The sequence below is a fragment of the Nannobrachium achirus genome (assembly GCF_963921795.1).
Source record: "Nannobrachium achirus genome assembly, chromosome: 5".
NCBI lineage: Eukaryota > Metazoa > Chordata > Actinopteri > Myctophiformes > Myctophidae > Nannobrachium > Nannobrachium achirus.
In genome coordinates this window covers 61,152,364-61,167,404 of record NC_137814.1, presented here as the reverse complement: position 1 = coordinate 61,167,404, position 15,041 = coordinate 61,152,364, and the positions used below count along the sequence as shown (strand labels likewise).

The 15,041-nt window shown below is 43.9% G+C and overlaps 1 protein-coding gene across 2 annotated transcripts in view; it reads left to right on the top strand.

Annotated features, from left to right (window-relative positions):
* Positions 1-15,041, top strand: part of efr3a (EFR3 homolog A) — a 180,662-nt gene that overhangs the window by 89,110 nt on the left and 76,511 nt on the right. For both annotated transcript variants that reach the window (XM_080726909.1, XM_080726908.1), the window contains 2 exons: positions 4,714-4,863; positions 10,182-10,340. In XM_080726909.1, coding sequence (XP_080583035.1) covers positions 4,714-4,863; positions 10,182-10,340 — 309 coding nt within the window. The remainder of the gene's footprint in view (positions 1-4,713; positions 4,864-10,181; positions 10,341-15,041) is intronic.

Sequence of the window (15,041 nt, the reverse complement as noted above, 5' to 3'; positions counted from 1 at the left end):
ATCTAATCCCACCCGGGCTGTGTCTTCATAACATCATTATCTGCCAGTCCATCTGTATCTCCAGTCTCTCTCTCCAAGGGCTCGTTCGGAGCCACAGTGCAATATCGCTCTCCGCCGAAAGTTCAAGAGTCGAGGGACGTCGGGGAAGGTTTCGATTTGTCACACGCTCACTGTGTTGAACTGAGTCTGAGACATTTTAACCCATTTAGGCCTAGCATTATTGAATGCTTTAACCAGTGGAAAAATAGCAGATATACAAGCTCACAGCGCGGCACCGAGTGCCGCGCTGCGAGCTTGTAGATCTGCTATTTTTGAAAACGTCGTGAAAATGTGTGCAAATCTTTGAATATATGTATTTTCAAAGCGAACGGTTGTAACTCACATTTTGCTTCTGGGTGGTCCCTGGAACTACATATTTTGAGATGGGGGTCCGTGGCCAAATTCATATCATTTTGGGGGTCCTTCACATGAAAAGGTTTGAGAACCACTGACACAGTAGTCTCTCAAGAACAGACTAACTGAGCTCCAGTTAAGTGAAAAGGACCGTTTCTTTGACAATGGCTAGCCAGATTGCTGACATAGAAACATAGGTTTTTCAAAAAATCTTAGAAGGATTAAAAAGACACATAGAATCGGGTCAAAATTCTAATTTTCACGATTTTTCAAAAATAGCAGATCTATAAGTTCACAGCGCTGCACTCGGTGCCGCGCTGTGAGCTTGTATATCTGCTATTTTTCATTAGTTGAATCATAGAATAATGATACACAAAATGTGTACCCGTTCTAAATGGGTTAACCTGTATGTTCAAACCGTTAAAGGAGTAGTTCACCCCCAAAATGACTTTTTTTCCTATTGATTATTCACGCCATGGAGACTTGAGTTCAATAATATTTTTAGTTTTTTGTCCCATTCCTAAGACAAAAAATGTATTAGAGTAAATGTACCCCTATTGATTCAATCAATCAATCAATGGGGGTACATTTATTGAAATCACATTTTTGTTTTGGGAATGCAACAAAAAAAACATTGTTGAACTCAATTCTCCATGGCGTGAATAATCAATAGGAAAAAAAAATATTTTGGGGGTGATCTACTCCTTTAATCTCTACACAACAGTGGTTCTTATACTTTTGTGTGTCAAGGTGTGGCTGCCTACCCCATCTAAAAATAAATACATACATACATACATACATACATACATACAATACATACAATACATACATGCATACATACATACAATACATACAATACATACATACATACATACATACAATACATACATTTCTAAAACGGCTAGTTCCATTCCTTGATTCTGATTGGCTGGGTGCCATGGTATACCTGAGACTGTAACCCATACCTTGAATCAGTTTATATCAAAGCCAGGTGCGTTATTTCTTTCCACTGTGCCGTGAGGCTGAACTAGAGAAGCGAGCGTTTGATTTCCTCTCAAATCCTGCCGTGCGGGTGCTTCTAAGCACCGCCCGCATGCATAGGACAGTGACTGAATGGCTCCGGGCGGGGCTTGTAAAGGCAACAAGCGCCCTCTATTCTCCAGGCACCACTCGGCTGTTTAGCTTAGGTTGCTATGCTAGCGTTTTTGATGTGATACATAGCAGCTAAATCTGGATGAAAATAAACATGTGTATGGATCGAATATGGTTCTTAACTTCTTAACATGAGACTGATCTAACACAAGTGTTCGGATTGAGCCCCCGGCTGAGAGGGTCGGAAACACTCGGCTGCGCCTCGTGTTTCCCAACGCCTCTCAGCCGGTGTGTACTCCCCCGGTAACCACTCGCCTCTTGTGGCTTATTGCTTTAACATACCCCAGAAGCAAGGATTTGTTTGCATTGAGCTGGCGACCCCCCTGGACACCCCTTAGATTGTCTGTTTTCTGTACTTTTGCGTGGCACTCTTGTATGTCAGGGCGTTCATTTATGAAGAACGCATAACATGATCAAACATGTTTAAGGTGTATCTGTCAGACAGCTGCACATTGTTGGTGTGGCATAGTCTGTGAAGACCGTGTTAACAAAAAGCAATACAAATGCACATGATAATACTGAATTTTAATGAAATGAATAGGACAAGTAAATGAAATGTTGAAATATGGTTAAATGGATAGTTCTCCCAAAAAAAATTACTTATTGTCGATGGTTTACTCACCCCATGGAGACTTCATGGATGTATATTTTTGTCCCAAGCCAAAATGTGATGACTGACAGCAGTTTACAGTTTAGGCATTTAGCAGATGCTTTTAATCCAAAGCGACTTACAATAAGCAGGTAATACACATCACTATAATAAGCAAGATACTGTAATATGTCAGTAGATCATCAACAATATAACGAATATCAATCTAGAAAAACAATAACATATTAGGTAGACCACGCACCTAATCAGTAAAACAACGTTTCTAAAACCTAAAAATTCTATCTAGCTTCATGTATGGTCATTGAGGGAAGGGGAGTGTTACAGTAGTGCTATGGGTCTAGGTGGAGTCTGAAGAGGTGAGTCTTCAGTCCACGGTGGAAGCAAGGGAGTGAGTCTGTAGTTCTAAGTGCGACAGGGAGTTTATTTTCCACAGTTTGGGGGCCAGGAGGGCAAATTATCTAGGACAAGTGGATTTTTGTCCAGGGGTTTTTAGCGAGGGTTCTGTCAGCTGATCTGAGTGAACAGGTGGGGGTTTACTATGGAGACACAAAGAGTGTCCCTCAATCCCTTTAAGTTTAAGTGATTCCACTTTTCCCCGTATCTTCTCCCTGCATGCTGATGGCCTCAAGCACCAGGGATTGACTCTATCACAGCACCAGATAGGTTAACCACCACTTAAACCCTGTATGTTGACCGGAATCCCTCAGGGCTCTATACTAGTGTATGTTCTGTTATTTCTGTGAGCAGAAAGCACTGCAGGCAGGGCCATGCAGTCAATGCCTGGGGGTTGGTGGGGCGGCTCCCTGTGGTAATTGAGATGCTATAATCGGGATAAGTGGGGTGTCTGCCTATGATAATTGTGATTTATGAAGAAATACAAAATGTCCAGTAGAGGGCATAGATTTACGAAGGAACACAAAAGTTTTAGGATATGGAGATGGGTGATTTCTGCCTGACAACAACGATAAGGACCATTGTGTGTGTGTGTGTGTGTGTGTGTGTGTGTGTGTGTGTGTGTGTGTGTGTGTGTGTGTGTGTGTGTGTGTGTGTGTGTGTGTGTGTGTGTGTGTGTGTGTGTGTGTGTGTGTGTGTGTGTGTGTGTGTGCGCGTGTGCGTGTGCGTGCATGCGCGTTGTGTTATCTCTAAGGAGACAGACAGTGAATACCAAACACTATTTGAGAGTCACTCACAGGATTATTCACCTGCCACGGTCACCTCAAAGGTCAACTAGCAATATAGCTTATATTAGAATTCACACTCGTGTTAGTGTGTGTGTGTGTGTGTGTGTGTGTGTGTGTGTGTGTGTGTGTGTGTGTGTGTGAGTGTGAGTGTGAGTGTGAGTGTGAGTGTGAGTGTGAGTGTGAGTGTGTGTGTGTGTGTGTGTGTGTGTGTGTGTCCAAGGTATTTCTATACTTACAAGGGCCTTGATCTTGAGAGGTGGACCTAATGAGCCTTATTCACGGCCCGCCCACTCAGCAAATTTCTCAGCAACTTCCTGGTGTAACGTCAATTTAGACGGGGAAATTAATACAGAAATAGCTGGACTTAAAGCCAATAAATCATTATTTCGAACGGTAAAGTAAATTATAATGCTTTGTGCCTTTTACTATCTTGTGTTCTTGTTCATGCTAGCCGTATTTTATACTGTACTATTCGGAAATTGCATTAAATTTGCGATTTCTGTGTTAACTTAGCAGGGTTTTACCCCTTCAAAACGTGACTTCAGCATCCGGGGGATGCTGAGTGGGCGGGCCGTGAATAGGGCTTATTGCGAGGACCCTCTTTTTCCCACAAGATAACTATTGTATTCAGAGGTTTTTTAGAGCTAGCGCTGCAATGTGGAACAGATTCAGGCTGGAGGCAGTGTTAGTGATTCATGGTTATGGTTAAAGGAGTAGTTCACCCCCAAAATTACTTTTTTCTCCTATTGATTACTCACGCCGTGGAGACTTGAGTTCAATAATATTATGTTTTGTATTTGCCACATTCCTAAGACAATAATGTGATTACAATACATTTACCCCCATTGATTGCGGATGGGGACCCAAATGCATTTGGGTCCGATCGAGGCCAGATAAATATCATAACTAGTCAGACATGTCCCAGAATATAACCTCACATGCTCATATTTCAACTAACATTACAAACAATAAAAATTATCCATTAGTCCATATCGTCAAAAACTCGTATCTCCAAGTTTCAAATGTATACGTTTTTCTGCGAAGTAAAGCCCTGCTTCATCAGACAAGGCTGTCGCACAAAAGTAGTGAAAACCGCCAATCTACAAGCACACAACGCCTCGCGGTGCGAGGCGTTGTGTGCTTGTAGATCGGCTGTTTACACTAGTTTAAATCATTTTGAAAATGATAAATGCAGAACAAACGGTTTTGGACATTGGTAATGATGTCAAGAACATCCCCATATGGGCTGTGATCTGGCCTATAGTTCTGAAAGTCACCGGAGTCACCGGAGGACGTTATCACAACGTCATCATGACGTCATGCAGGGAAGGTTTGGTTGGTTTTTTAGGTTCTGTTGTGGTGTGTTGGGTCTCTCAGGATCCGCGTGGCGGGGATCAAGGGCCTTCAGGGCGTGGTGAGGAAGACCGTGAACGACGAGCTGCAGGCCATCATCTGGGAGCCCCAGCACATGGACAAGCTGATCCCCTCTATGCTGTTTAACATGCAGGACGCTGAGGACATGGACAGGTAGGCCTGCACACACACACGCACACACACACACACACACACACACACACACACACACACACACACACACACACACACACACACGCGTACGCACATTGAAAACGGATCCTCTCTATGTTGTTTATGCTTGTGATCGCAAGGGGGGGGGGGGGGGGGGGGTCACCAAACATCACAACGTTGTGTGTGTGTGAGAGAGACAGAGAATAAGAAGTACTCTTCGTTCCCGCCAGTATTAAAAGCCAATACAGGAGTGCAAAAGTCTTTATGTTTATCTGTCCCCTCCCCCCACGACTTTTATGTCTCCAAAGCGGTTTGTTTACTGTCAAATCAATAATCTTGTTGATGTGTATGCAAAGTTGCACAACTTTTTGAGTATGCTTAGGCCCTCAAAAATACCATTCATTTGGGGAGGGAGAAACACTGCCATTTCAATAGGGCTTCCCTAGTGTCAGTGTACCGCTTTGCGTGATTTTAGGGCAAAATCTGTAGGAGCATTGTTCAGAAATGTGTTTAGCAAACATCCGCCTGATGGTGGCGCTAGAGGTTGTGATTTGCCATCCAATTTGAGTGATTTAAGGTGTAGTGTTCAAAATGAAATTATATTTAAACATAATATTTTTGCGAGTGAAAATGCCAGCTTCCGTTACTCGGATTTCAGGAGGCGTAGTTCCAGACTCTTATCTAGCATTCGGAGATTGTGAAATAGTTTTCTGGACACGGCGAGACTAGGGCTTCCCTAAAAAATCTGATTTGTTTCCACCACTGGTGTGGAAGCATAGACCAGTGTTTCTCAACCTTTTTTTCTGCATGGGCACACTTTTCATGTCCCAATAATCCATGGGCACACCAACATAATTCGGGGGTGTAAATATCGTCACTGTCGGGAAGAAACCTTTCAAATGTGTATGTTTCTTCGCAAAGTAAAGCCCTGCTTCGTCATACAAGGCTGTCGCACAGCAGTAGTGAAAACAGCCGATCTACAAGCACACAACGCCTCGCACCGCGAGGCGTTGTGTGCTTGTAGATCGGCTGTTTTCACTAGTTTAAATCATTTTTAAAATGATAAATACAATACTGGCTTTCTTTTTTTTTTTTACTTTTTTTTTTTTTTTTTTGTGTAGTGAACAGGTCAACTTGGGCAGCAGAGATACAGAAAATAAACAATTACGATGCAGCATTTTTTAAACACTCTTTATGTTACGGTTCATACAGTCCATGTGTGAGAGGTCTTATTCCATCACAACTTCAGTCTGTTATAAAGTCCTCATTCTGATCCTCCAGAAACTACAGATCTGGTGTGCCTGTTAACGAACTTTCCAACGTCACATTCCCCGTCCCAGCAACATGCTGGACAGGTCTCCAGATACAACGGTGGAATAGATAGTAAAATAAAACAAAAAAGTTGGGTAGATATGAGATGTACAAGGAAATAAACATGACAGGGGTAGAAATATAACACACTCAGGTACACAGAATGTCTCACAGAATATCCAGAATATCCATTTTCATGTAAAGTATCCATTTTAGCCAGTATTTATAAAACTTCTCTAAGCACAGCCTTACAGAAAAAGTAAGTTTTTCCATTTCATAAATGACAACACTGGCTTTCAAGCAGTTTCAAGGGGCACACTTGACCCTTCTCAGGGGCACACCAAAGGTCCCCAGGCACAGTGGTTGAGAAACACTGGCATAGACAACTGTTTCTTGTGCTGCGTTTGCACTTTAGTTTCAGGGTTGGAAATACAGTACAGTAGGATCAACTGCTCTAAAACCTCACACTTCTTAGCCTGCATTTCTTGCCCCTTCAATCTCACAATCCCCCATAAGACCACCCGGCAGCCCTGCTATATTCCTCCTCTCCTCTCCTCTCCTCTCCTCTCCTCTCCTCTCCTCTCCTCTCCTCTCCTCTCCTCTCTTCTCCTCCCCATCATGTTCGCCTCCCACACAAGTCTGGCTCCGGCTCCTCCAGGGAGGAGAGAGAGAGAGAGAGAGAGAGAGAGAGAGAGGAGCTGAGAGTGATATTTCATCCAGCAAATCCTCCTCTGTACCTCTGTCTGCTGAGAGAGAGAGAGAGAGAGAGAGAGAGAGAGAGAGAGAGACCTCTGTCTCCTTAACCCTTCTCTAGAGAGAGATTAGAGTTTTTAACCATTCATTTTATTCTCTTCTCCACCCTTATCCTCCACTATCTCATCTCTTCTCTTCTCTTCTCTTCTCTTCTCTTCTCTTCTCTTCTCTTCTCTTCTCTTCTCTTCTCTTCTCTTCTCTTCTCTTCTCTTCTCTTCTTGTGTCCCCTCTCTCTCCTCCTCTCATCTTCTCTCCTCCTCTCCCGTCTCTCCTCTCTCTCTCTCTCTCTCTCTCCGGTTTCCATGTGAACAGAAATCTATTTTTAGAATCCTTTCATCTTCTTTGCACTACTATTTTTTGTGTGTTCAGTCTTTTTGCATCCTCCTCCTGGCGAGGTGAGATGAGGAAAGTTTTCCTCTCCTCTGCATCACGAGTAGAGATGTATTCATGTTGGGGGGGTAGTACTATATTGACTTGGAGATCTGAATTCATGGATATATCGTCGATGTCGGGTGGAAACCTTGTATGTCCAAAAGCGTCCGTTTTGCATTTATCATTTTAAAAATGATTTAAACTAGTGAAAACAGCCGATCTACAAGCACACAACGCCTCGCGGCTTGTAGATCTGCTGTTTTCACTACTTTTGTGCGATGGCCTTGTGTGATGAAGCAGGGCTTTACCTTGTGAAAAAACGTACAAACGTGAAACTTGGAGATACGAGGTTTCTGCCCGACAGTGACGATATGTATGTTTTTGTCGCATTCCTAAGCCAATCATTTGATGACCAGCAATGGTTCCCTATGGAGACACAAAGAGCCTGCTTTGTTCCCTATGGAGACACAAAGAGCCTGCTTTGTTCCCTATGGAGACACAAAGAGCCTGCTTTGTTCCCTATGGAGACACAAAGAGCCTATTGTGGGGAAAACCCTCGCTGAAAATAAGCAGAAACAGTTAATAAGTGCCTCATTCGACCTTGGGCCAATGCTGCTCTCAGAGCAGCATTCCCCCAGGAATCCGCGATTCCGCAATCGCGGAAATTATCACGGATTTCTAGGCCATTCGCATTTCTTTCTGCCGTCTGCGGAATAACAGTTGCGTGTGGCGGCAGAGCGGTGGGAGTAGTTATTACTAATAATAGTAAGACGCCTCAGGGCGACAAGAGACCTCACCCTAAAGGGCGAGGTCGTGCCACAGTGATGTGGCCATCAGGGATGTGGACACATCAGGGATCTCAAATGTTTTTCCTTGGCCTCTAGGGAGTGCACATACAAAGTTTTACACTGATCAGTGTAGTGCAAAACACAAATCGGCCTGCTATAGCGCCACCATGAGGCTGATTTGAAAATGTTGTCACAGACGGGAGGACGGATGGACACACGCCCGGACGGACGGTCTGGCGATACTCCCGCGTGTGTCGTGGGCCAGGTTTTCTGTCAGAAAGCCTTAAGGGAAAGCTTCTCTCCCTGCTGCGCGGCTGCACTGATGTCACTAATTAACTAATTAACTAGTGTCCTCCTCCAAGCCGTGTTAATTGTTTAAGAACAGCCGGTGTTGTTTCCTTAGGTCACATGATCGATGGGACAGCGCTGCTGGAAGCCACATGTCCCATTCTTTCTCTGTCTGTGTGTGTGTGTGTGTGTGTGTGTGTGTGTGTGTGTGTGTGTGTGTGTGTGTGTGTGTGTGTGTGTGTGTGTGTGTGTGTGTGTGTGTGTGTCTGTGTGCGTGTGCGTGTGCGTGTACATGTGCGTGCGTGTGAGAGCCCTGAGAGACTCTGGTCAGCAATGTATCTCCATTAAAGCCGTGAAAGCATCCGTGATTTAGCGCCACAATCTTTTGACCTTGACATGAGAACATTCTGAGCACCGCTAATATTTAGCAGCACAATTTTTTTTTCTTTTTTTTTTAGAATTATTTTGGGATTGGGGCGCGGTGGCGCAGTCGGTAGCGCTGTCACCTCACAGCTAGAAGGTCCTGGGTTCGATTCCCGCCGGGGGCACTGGGGTGTTCTCTCCTCGGTGTCATCAGTGCCCATACCCTAAGTGGGGTTGGCAAACAGGCTTTTCTGTGTGGAGTTTTCATGTTCTCCCCGTGTCTCCTAAAAAGAATCACACCCAATGTGAAGTGAGCGGTAGTCGTGCTTGAATAACGTCTTCAGACTAGGATTTAAGTCTAGGATGTACAGGCTATGCTACACACACAGGTTTTGCTATGGCAAAACGCTGAGGAAAAAGGCTACAGACATATGACATCACTAGACAAACATGATGCTACGTACACACATTTTGCTATGGCAAAACGCTGAGGAAAAAAGGCTACAGACACACGCACAGCCACCGCTCAAAAATGAAACACATGCAGTAATCCTGTTCTCTATACTGCCTCCCCCTGGCCAGCCGGGGCGCCTGATTGAGGCGAAAGGAACTGGTTGGAATAACGTGTTCCTTCCACGCGCTACGTCCAGCTGGGGAAACTCCCCAGTCCAAGAAGCGGCTTGGACTCCTCATGCATAGAAGGAAGCATGAGCTCAGTCCGTTGCTCTGCCCAGTTTGGCAGAGGGAGTGTAGCGCCCAGGATTGCATTAGATAATTGGCACTGGGTGAAAGATGGGTTGCAAAATCGTGGGATAAAAATTATGAAAACAAGAAAAAGAAAATAAAACTGTTGGGTTTTACAACAAGGGTTACTAGTTTAGATAGTCATTAGATAAAAGAAAAGATGAGTGTTGAAATGTTTGCATTTACTTATTTCTATTGTTTTAGTGATTTTAACGATTTTGATTAGGGATATGTCTTTTTAGACACAATGAGCCCATTTCCAAGATGCACCGCAGTCTTTCATGGGCAGATGTGACTTATGGGGGCTAGTAGTGTTACTGTAAATAGTAACAAAGAAATTGCCGGCTTATTGTGTCTAATAATACATTTTTAGCCACTTGCACACATGACAATGACTAAAACAATAGAAAGCAGTAAATGAGAACATTTTAACACTCATCTTTTCTTTTCTCTAATTACAAAAAAATATTAACCCTTGTTGTCCTTTAATGCAATGGTTCTCAAACTTTTAAATCTGAACCAAACCATTTGTCAAAGTTACATACTTATAAGGGTCAATTTAGACCCCCATAAAGGAACCTAGAGAGTCCCTGAAACCCACTTTGATAACCACTGCTTTAATTCTCTCTCTCTCTCTCTCTCTCTCTCTCTCTCTCTCTCTCTCTCTCTCTCTCTCTCTTTCTCTCTCCCTCCCCCCAGGTCGGCGGGCCACCCCAGCACCCCTCCAGTAGGGGGTGGTGTGGAGGGCGGAGCGGAGGGAGAGGAGAACCCCGCGGCGCTGGCCGAGAGCTGCTTCAGAGAGCTGCTGGGGAGAGCAGCCTACGGCAACATGAACAACGCTGTGAGGCCTGTGCTGGTGTGAGTTACACACACACACACACACACACACACACACACACACACACACACACACACACACACACACACACACACACACACACCCCTACCGCAACATGAACAATGCTGCCAGGCCCGTGCTGGTGTGAGTTTAAGCTTACGATTGTTTTATTAAGTCCTGAGGGAAATTTGTCCTGGACATACAGGCTGCTACACAACATAAGACAGGAAAAAGAAAGAGTGCATAACCACACAAGTGCTGACATACAGTTAAAATGCATACATTACATTACATTACTGTACTAAACACCTAGCCTGGAAAGCCAGCCCTGAAACGTGCTCAGTCACTCATTCCTTCCCCAGTATCAGGTCTGGACATCGGCCTATAAGCACCGAGTATGAGAAATCAGAAAATGATCGGGGCCAATCAGTGACTGCGTTTCAAAAGCTTCCCCTGATTGGTCCATGTGTAGATGGTGACGTAGACGCGTGCCTGCGGCATTTAAAAAATCAAACCTCGGTTCGAAGTGAAGCGGTGAACTTTTATTCTATGTGTTCCAGAGTTATGAACTCTGGAACACATAGATACATTCTTTATTCTGAATGAATTAATTAATGTTTTTATCTGGAGGGCCGAATTGTCATGTGAAGCTTGACCAATCCTCAAAGTATCCAATCATCAGACCGGGACAGACATCACACATATATTCTGGACGTACGGGACAGATTCTGGACGTACGGGACAGATAAAACCTGTTCATTCTGGACTGAAATGACCATATATGGACATTTGTTTTTGATAAAACCTGTTCATTCTGGACTGAAATGACCATATAGACATGGGGGACACACATTTTGTTTTTGATAAAACCTGTATATTCTGGACTGAAATGACCATATATGGACATGGGACACACAAAGCCACTCCTTGGAAGCGGCTTTCACCGCTTAAAAAAAAGCGATGCAAAAAGTGTAACAGTTAACGCCGAAACAATGAAACAGCATTAAGTGAAGTTATTTCAGAGTAAGAATCAATTACAATTAAAAAGGAATAGGAGTATGCGCTAACGGAGTTCATTGGCTAAAAAGACGTGTTTGTTTGCCTTTCTTCCGACTGGCTGCACTGTGATGACAGATGTTTTGCTACACTGATTGATTAGAGGAGTCTGTCTGTCAAGGCAAGTACTCCCGTCCACTTTTCAAGCTGCCCATAGGCCAAAGTCCAGACTCATATTGTGGGAAGGAACGAGTGAGTGAAGGCACAGTATGAGTAGTATGAGGCCAGTCTACTAAACACCCTACTAACGACTAGGGTTGGAGGCGGTAACCGCCGTACCGCCGTACCGCGGTATACCGAGGTCTACCGCGGTGTCATTGTGCTTACCGCGGTAAAAAGACAAAAAAAAAGGTCTATTTTTTATTGGAAAACAAGCGAGTTTTAAAACGGGGGAGAAGCGAGGACCGCATGCGCTCCATGCCGCTCTGCTCTGGGCCGTGTACCACACGTTGGAAGCCACATACGTCACTCAGACACAGACCTGCACACGCGTGATTCCTAAACCCACCAGGCTTGAGTTAAGACCCGCCTCGTGGAAACGCGAGGTCTTCCAGGAGTGAGGCGGGTCTTAACTCAATCCTGGTGGGTTTAGGAATCACGCCCTGCACACAGTGCACAGAGCAGGGTACGGAGCACAACTCTATGACGGAGCAGCATACACTTTCTCTGTAATCCACTCGACACAAGGATGTTAATACATACCTTGTGTTGTGGCATATCTTTTTTTATTCATACGGATTACTGGCGGAGCGCGGGCCGCGTGGAGTAAAACCGAAAATGAAACTATTTTACTTTCTCCACCGCGTCGCATGTTGTGCCCCGTACGGCGCGTCGGCGATTTTATAACCTTTTCTGTCAAGTCTTGTAACTAAAACCTGTATATAGCAGCACTCAATCACTGCGATTTGAGAGTTGAGACGTGACGTGAGTTTACAGAATCACTGTACACGATCTGACTACCCTTCCTCTTCTGGTTTGTTCACACAGCTGTTTGTGTCTGAAAAGCCCAAGTAGCTACGTTACTATGGTAACCCGACAGTGCAGATCTAAAAGCTCAGAACGCGTCGCGGATGCGATGTGTTGTGAGCTTGTAGATCTGCTCCTTTGAAAGCCAGACCCGCTGTGCTGTACAGAGAAGTATAACTCGGGCAGTCAGGCTGTGTCTCCTCTCCACTGTGGAGAGGCGACTTTTGGGAAGATGATTGCAATATTTTGGCTTATCGCCGAACCTTAATTAATAGATACGGGGGTGCGGTAATTACCGCAGTACCGGCGGTAAATGGGAAGACGGTAATCGCGGTAACAAAATGTCCATACCGCCCCAGGCCTACTAACGACCTGAGTTTAGTAATGGTTGGATAGGGGAGTGAATGAATCTGTTCAGATGTCTTTTCTTTACTTTACTGGAACTCTGTAATGTCTGAGGGTAGCAGTTCATATTCTGAATGCAGGATATGAGAGGACACACACACACACACACACACACACACACACACACACACACACACACACAGAGCACTGGACCTTCTCTTTCCTGTTGTTTTCCACCCTGTAGTAGATGATGTCTTGTTGGTTTATTTATTTATTGGTTATTTGTGTGAATCGTGCAGATTCGTTAAAAATTGTTTATGGGGGTGGGAGGGTGTCGTATCGTCAGAGCAGCAGTGAGAAGAGGAGCGTTTATTTCTTATTCTCGGCGCCGTCCGTTTTGTCAGTACAATGGTGTTGAAGGTGGACGGGGAAGTGGGTCGTTTTATTTTTTAACAAATCAAGCGCTCCCTGAGTCCCTTCTCTTGCATGTGACGTCGTCATCAGCTGGCAGCGCTCAAAGTCAACACTGGCTGCACTCACTCAGTGCGCTGCGAGCCACAGACAGAGGAGAGCAGAGCGGTCTCAAAGCTCGCAAAGTTGTCATAGTTGTGGTGTGACTGTGGACTGTTGGCTGTTTGATTCGCTTGCATCGCGGTCGTGCGCTATTCTGCATCGATGCGTGATGTGATATTATCGGTTATAGCCTTGTTGATTTTACGATGATTCGCTAGCTTAGCCACATGCTACCGCTAGTCGCCGTGACTTCTTCCTACAGAAGGAGGCTGAGACATGTCACAAAAAGTCTGGTCTCTCAACTTAAGAACGGACTAACTGAGCTCGAGTTACAAGTGAAAAGGATCGACCTTTTCTTTGACGATGATGGTTAGCTAGATTGCAAGTCAGCCAGGAGAATCCACTAAATGAATCATCTGTGATTTACAACTGTTTCCCAAACACTGGGTCGGGACCCATGTGTGGATCATGGACACATTTTTATGGGTCCCTTCATTTTTGGTTTCCTACATTTCGTTTTTAATTATTTCAAAACATTTTCAAAAAACATTCCCTCCCCAAAAAAGCTAAACATTTCATGATTAAAAAAAATAAATAAGTAAATTACTTTTCTAATTTCATGAATAAATAAAATACAAAATGATCTAAGAAATGATCTTAGAAAACAAATAGGCCTATTTAAGAAGTAGTTAAAATAGCCGATCTACAAGCTCACAGTGCATATTGTCACTGTCTATGCCTGTTTATTAAAGACAAGTCCCTAAATATTAGGATATTCCTATAACTACCGGTATATCTGTAGGCTATATTATTGTAGATTTAAATTTCTTTATTATATCTAGAACAATTGGTGGTAGGCAACAAGTCCAATTTTGCTGCATATGTATGATATGTATGAGTAAGTCACTGTTTAACCGAGTTAGAAACGTGCAAATTCAGTAAAGAAAGGTCAAAAATGTTGAGCGCGGCGCACATTTTATCCCCATAAAAATGTGTCACCTTTTTCACCTTGGGGCTGTTTGCATGTCTGATTTTTGTCACAGTGGTTGGCTCACTTCCCGGTAAAAGTAGCAAATCCACAATTTAGACAAGTAACAGGCCTGGATTTGACATTTTAATTGAGTATAAAGGTGTATTGGAATTGAATCACAATTGACTACAGAATTCTTAATGGCTCATTGAATGGCTTGCTCAACATTTAGTTTTTGTGCGAGTTTGTAGATCTGCTGTTTCTAAATGGCTGGAGTATAACATGTATTATTCAATTGGTTGCTTTTGTAATAATAATAAATCTTCATCAAGACATTCGAGAGCATCAGGAATGAACACATGGTAACACTCAAGTAGAGAAAAAGAATGAAGGATCACATAAACTTCTTCTTGTCTTCTCCTACCGTCTCTATCTCAGTGTTCCATCTCTCTCTCTCTCTCTCTCTCTCTCTCTCTCTCTCTCTCTCTCTCTCTCTCTCTCTCTCTCTCTCTCTGCTTCACATCTATCAGCAAATGGGAGCGAGGGTAGAATTTGCATGTGATTGATCTGTACAGAATGTTTGTTCTATAAGCACCTCACAACGAGCTTGTGTGCGTGTGTCAGCTTGCCCAAATATGGAGATGACTGGCATCAAAGCAGTGATACGTTAATGTGACATCAGAACATATGCTCTTAGTCATCATTTATAATGTGATGCAACATGCTTAGACATCCCTCTACTGTGATGAGAGAGCCAGTGATAGCAGAATAGTAAACCAGAGAAGGACAACAGACTACTACAGAGAGACAGAGATAGCATAGTAAGGAAAGGCAGACACCCAGGCAGACAGATGTCGCAATGGATGGTGAT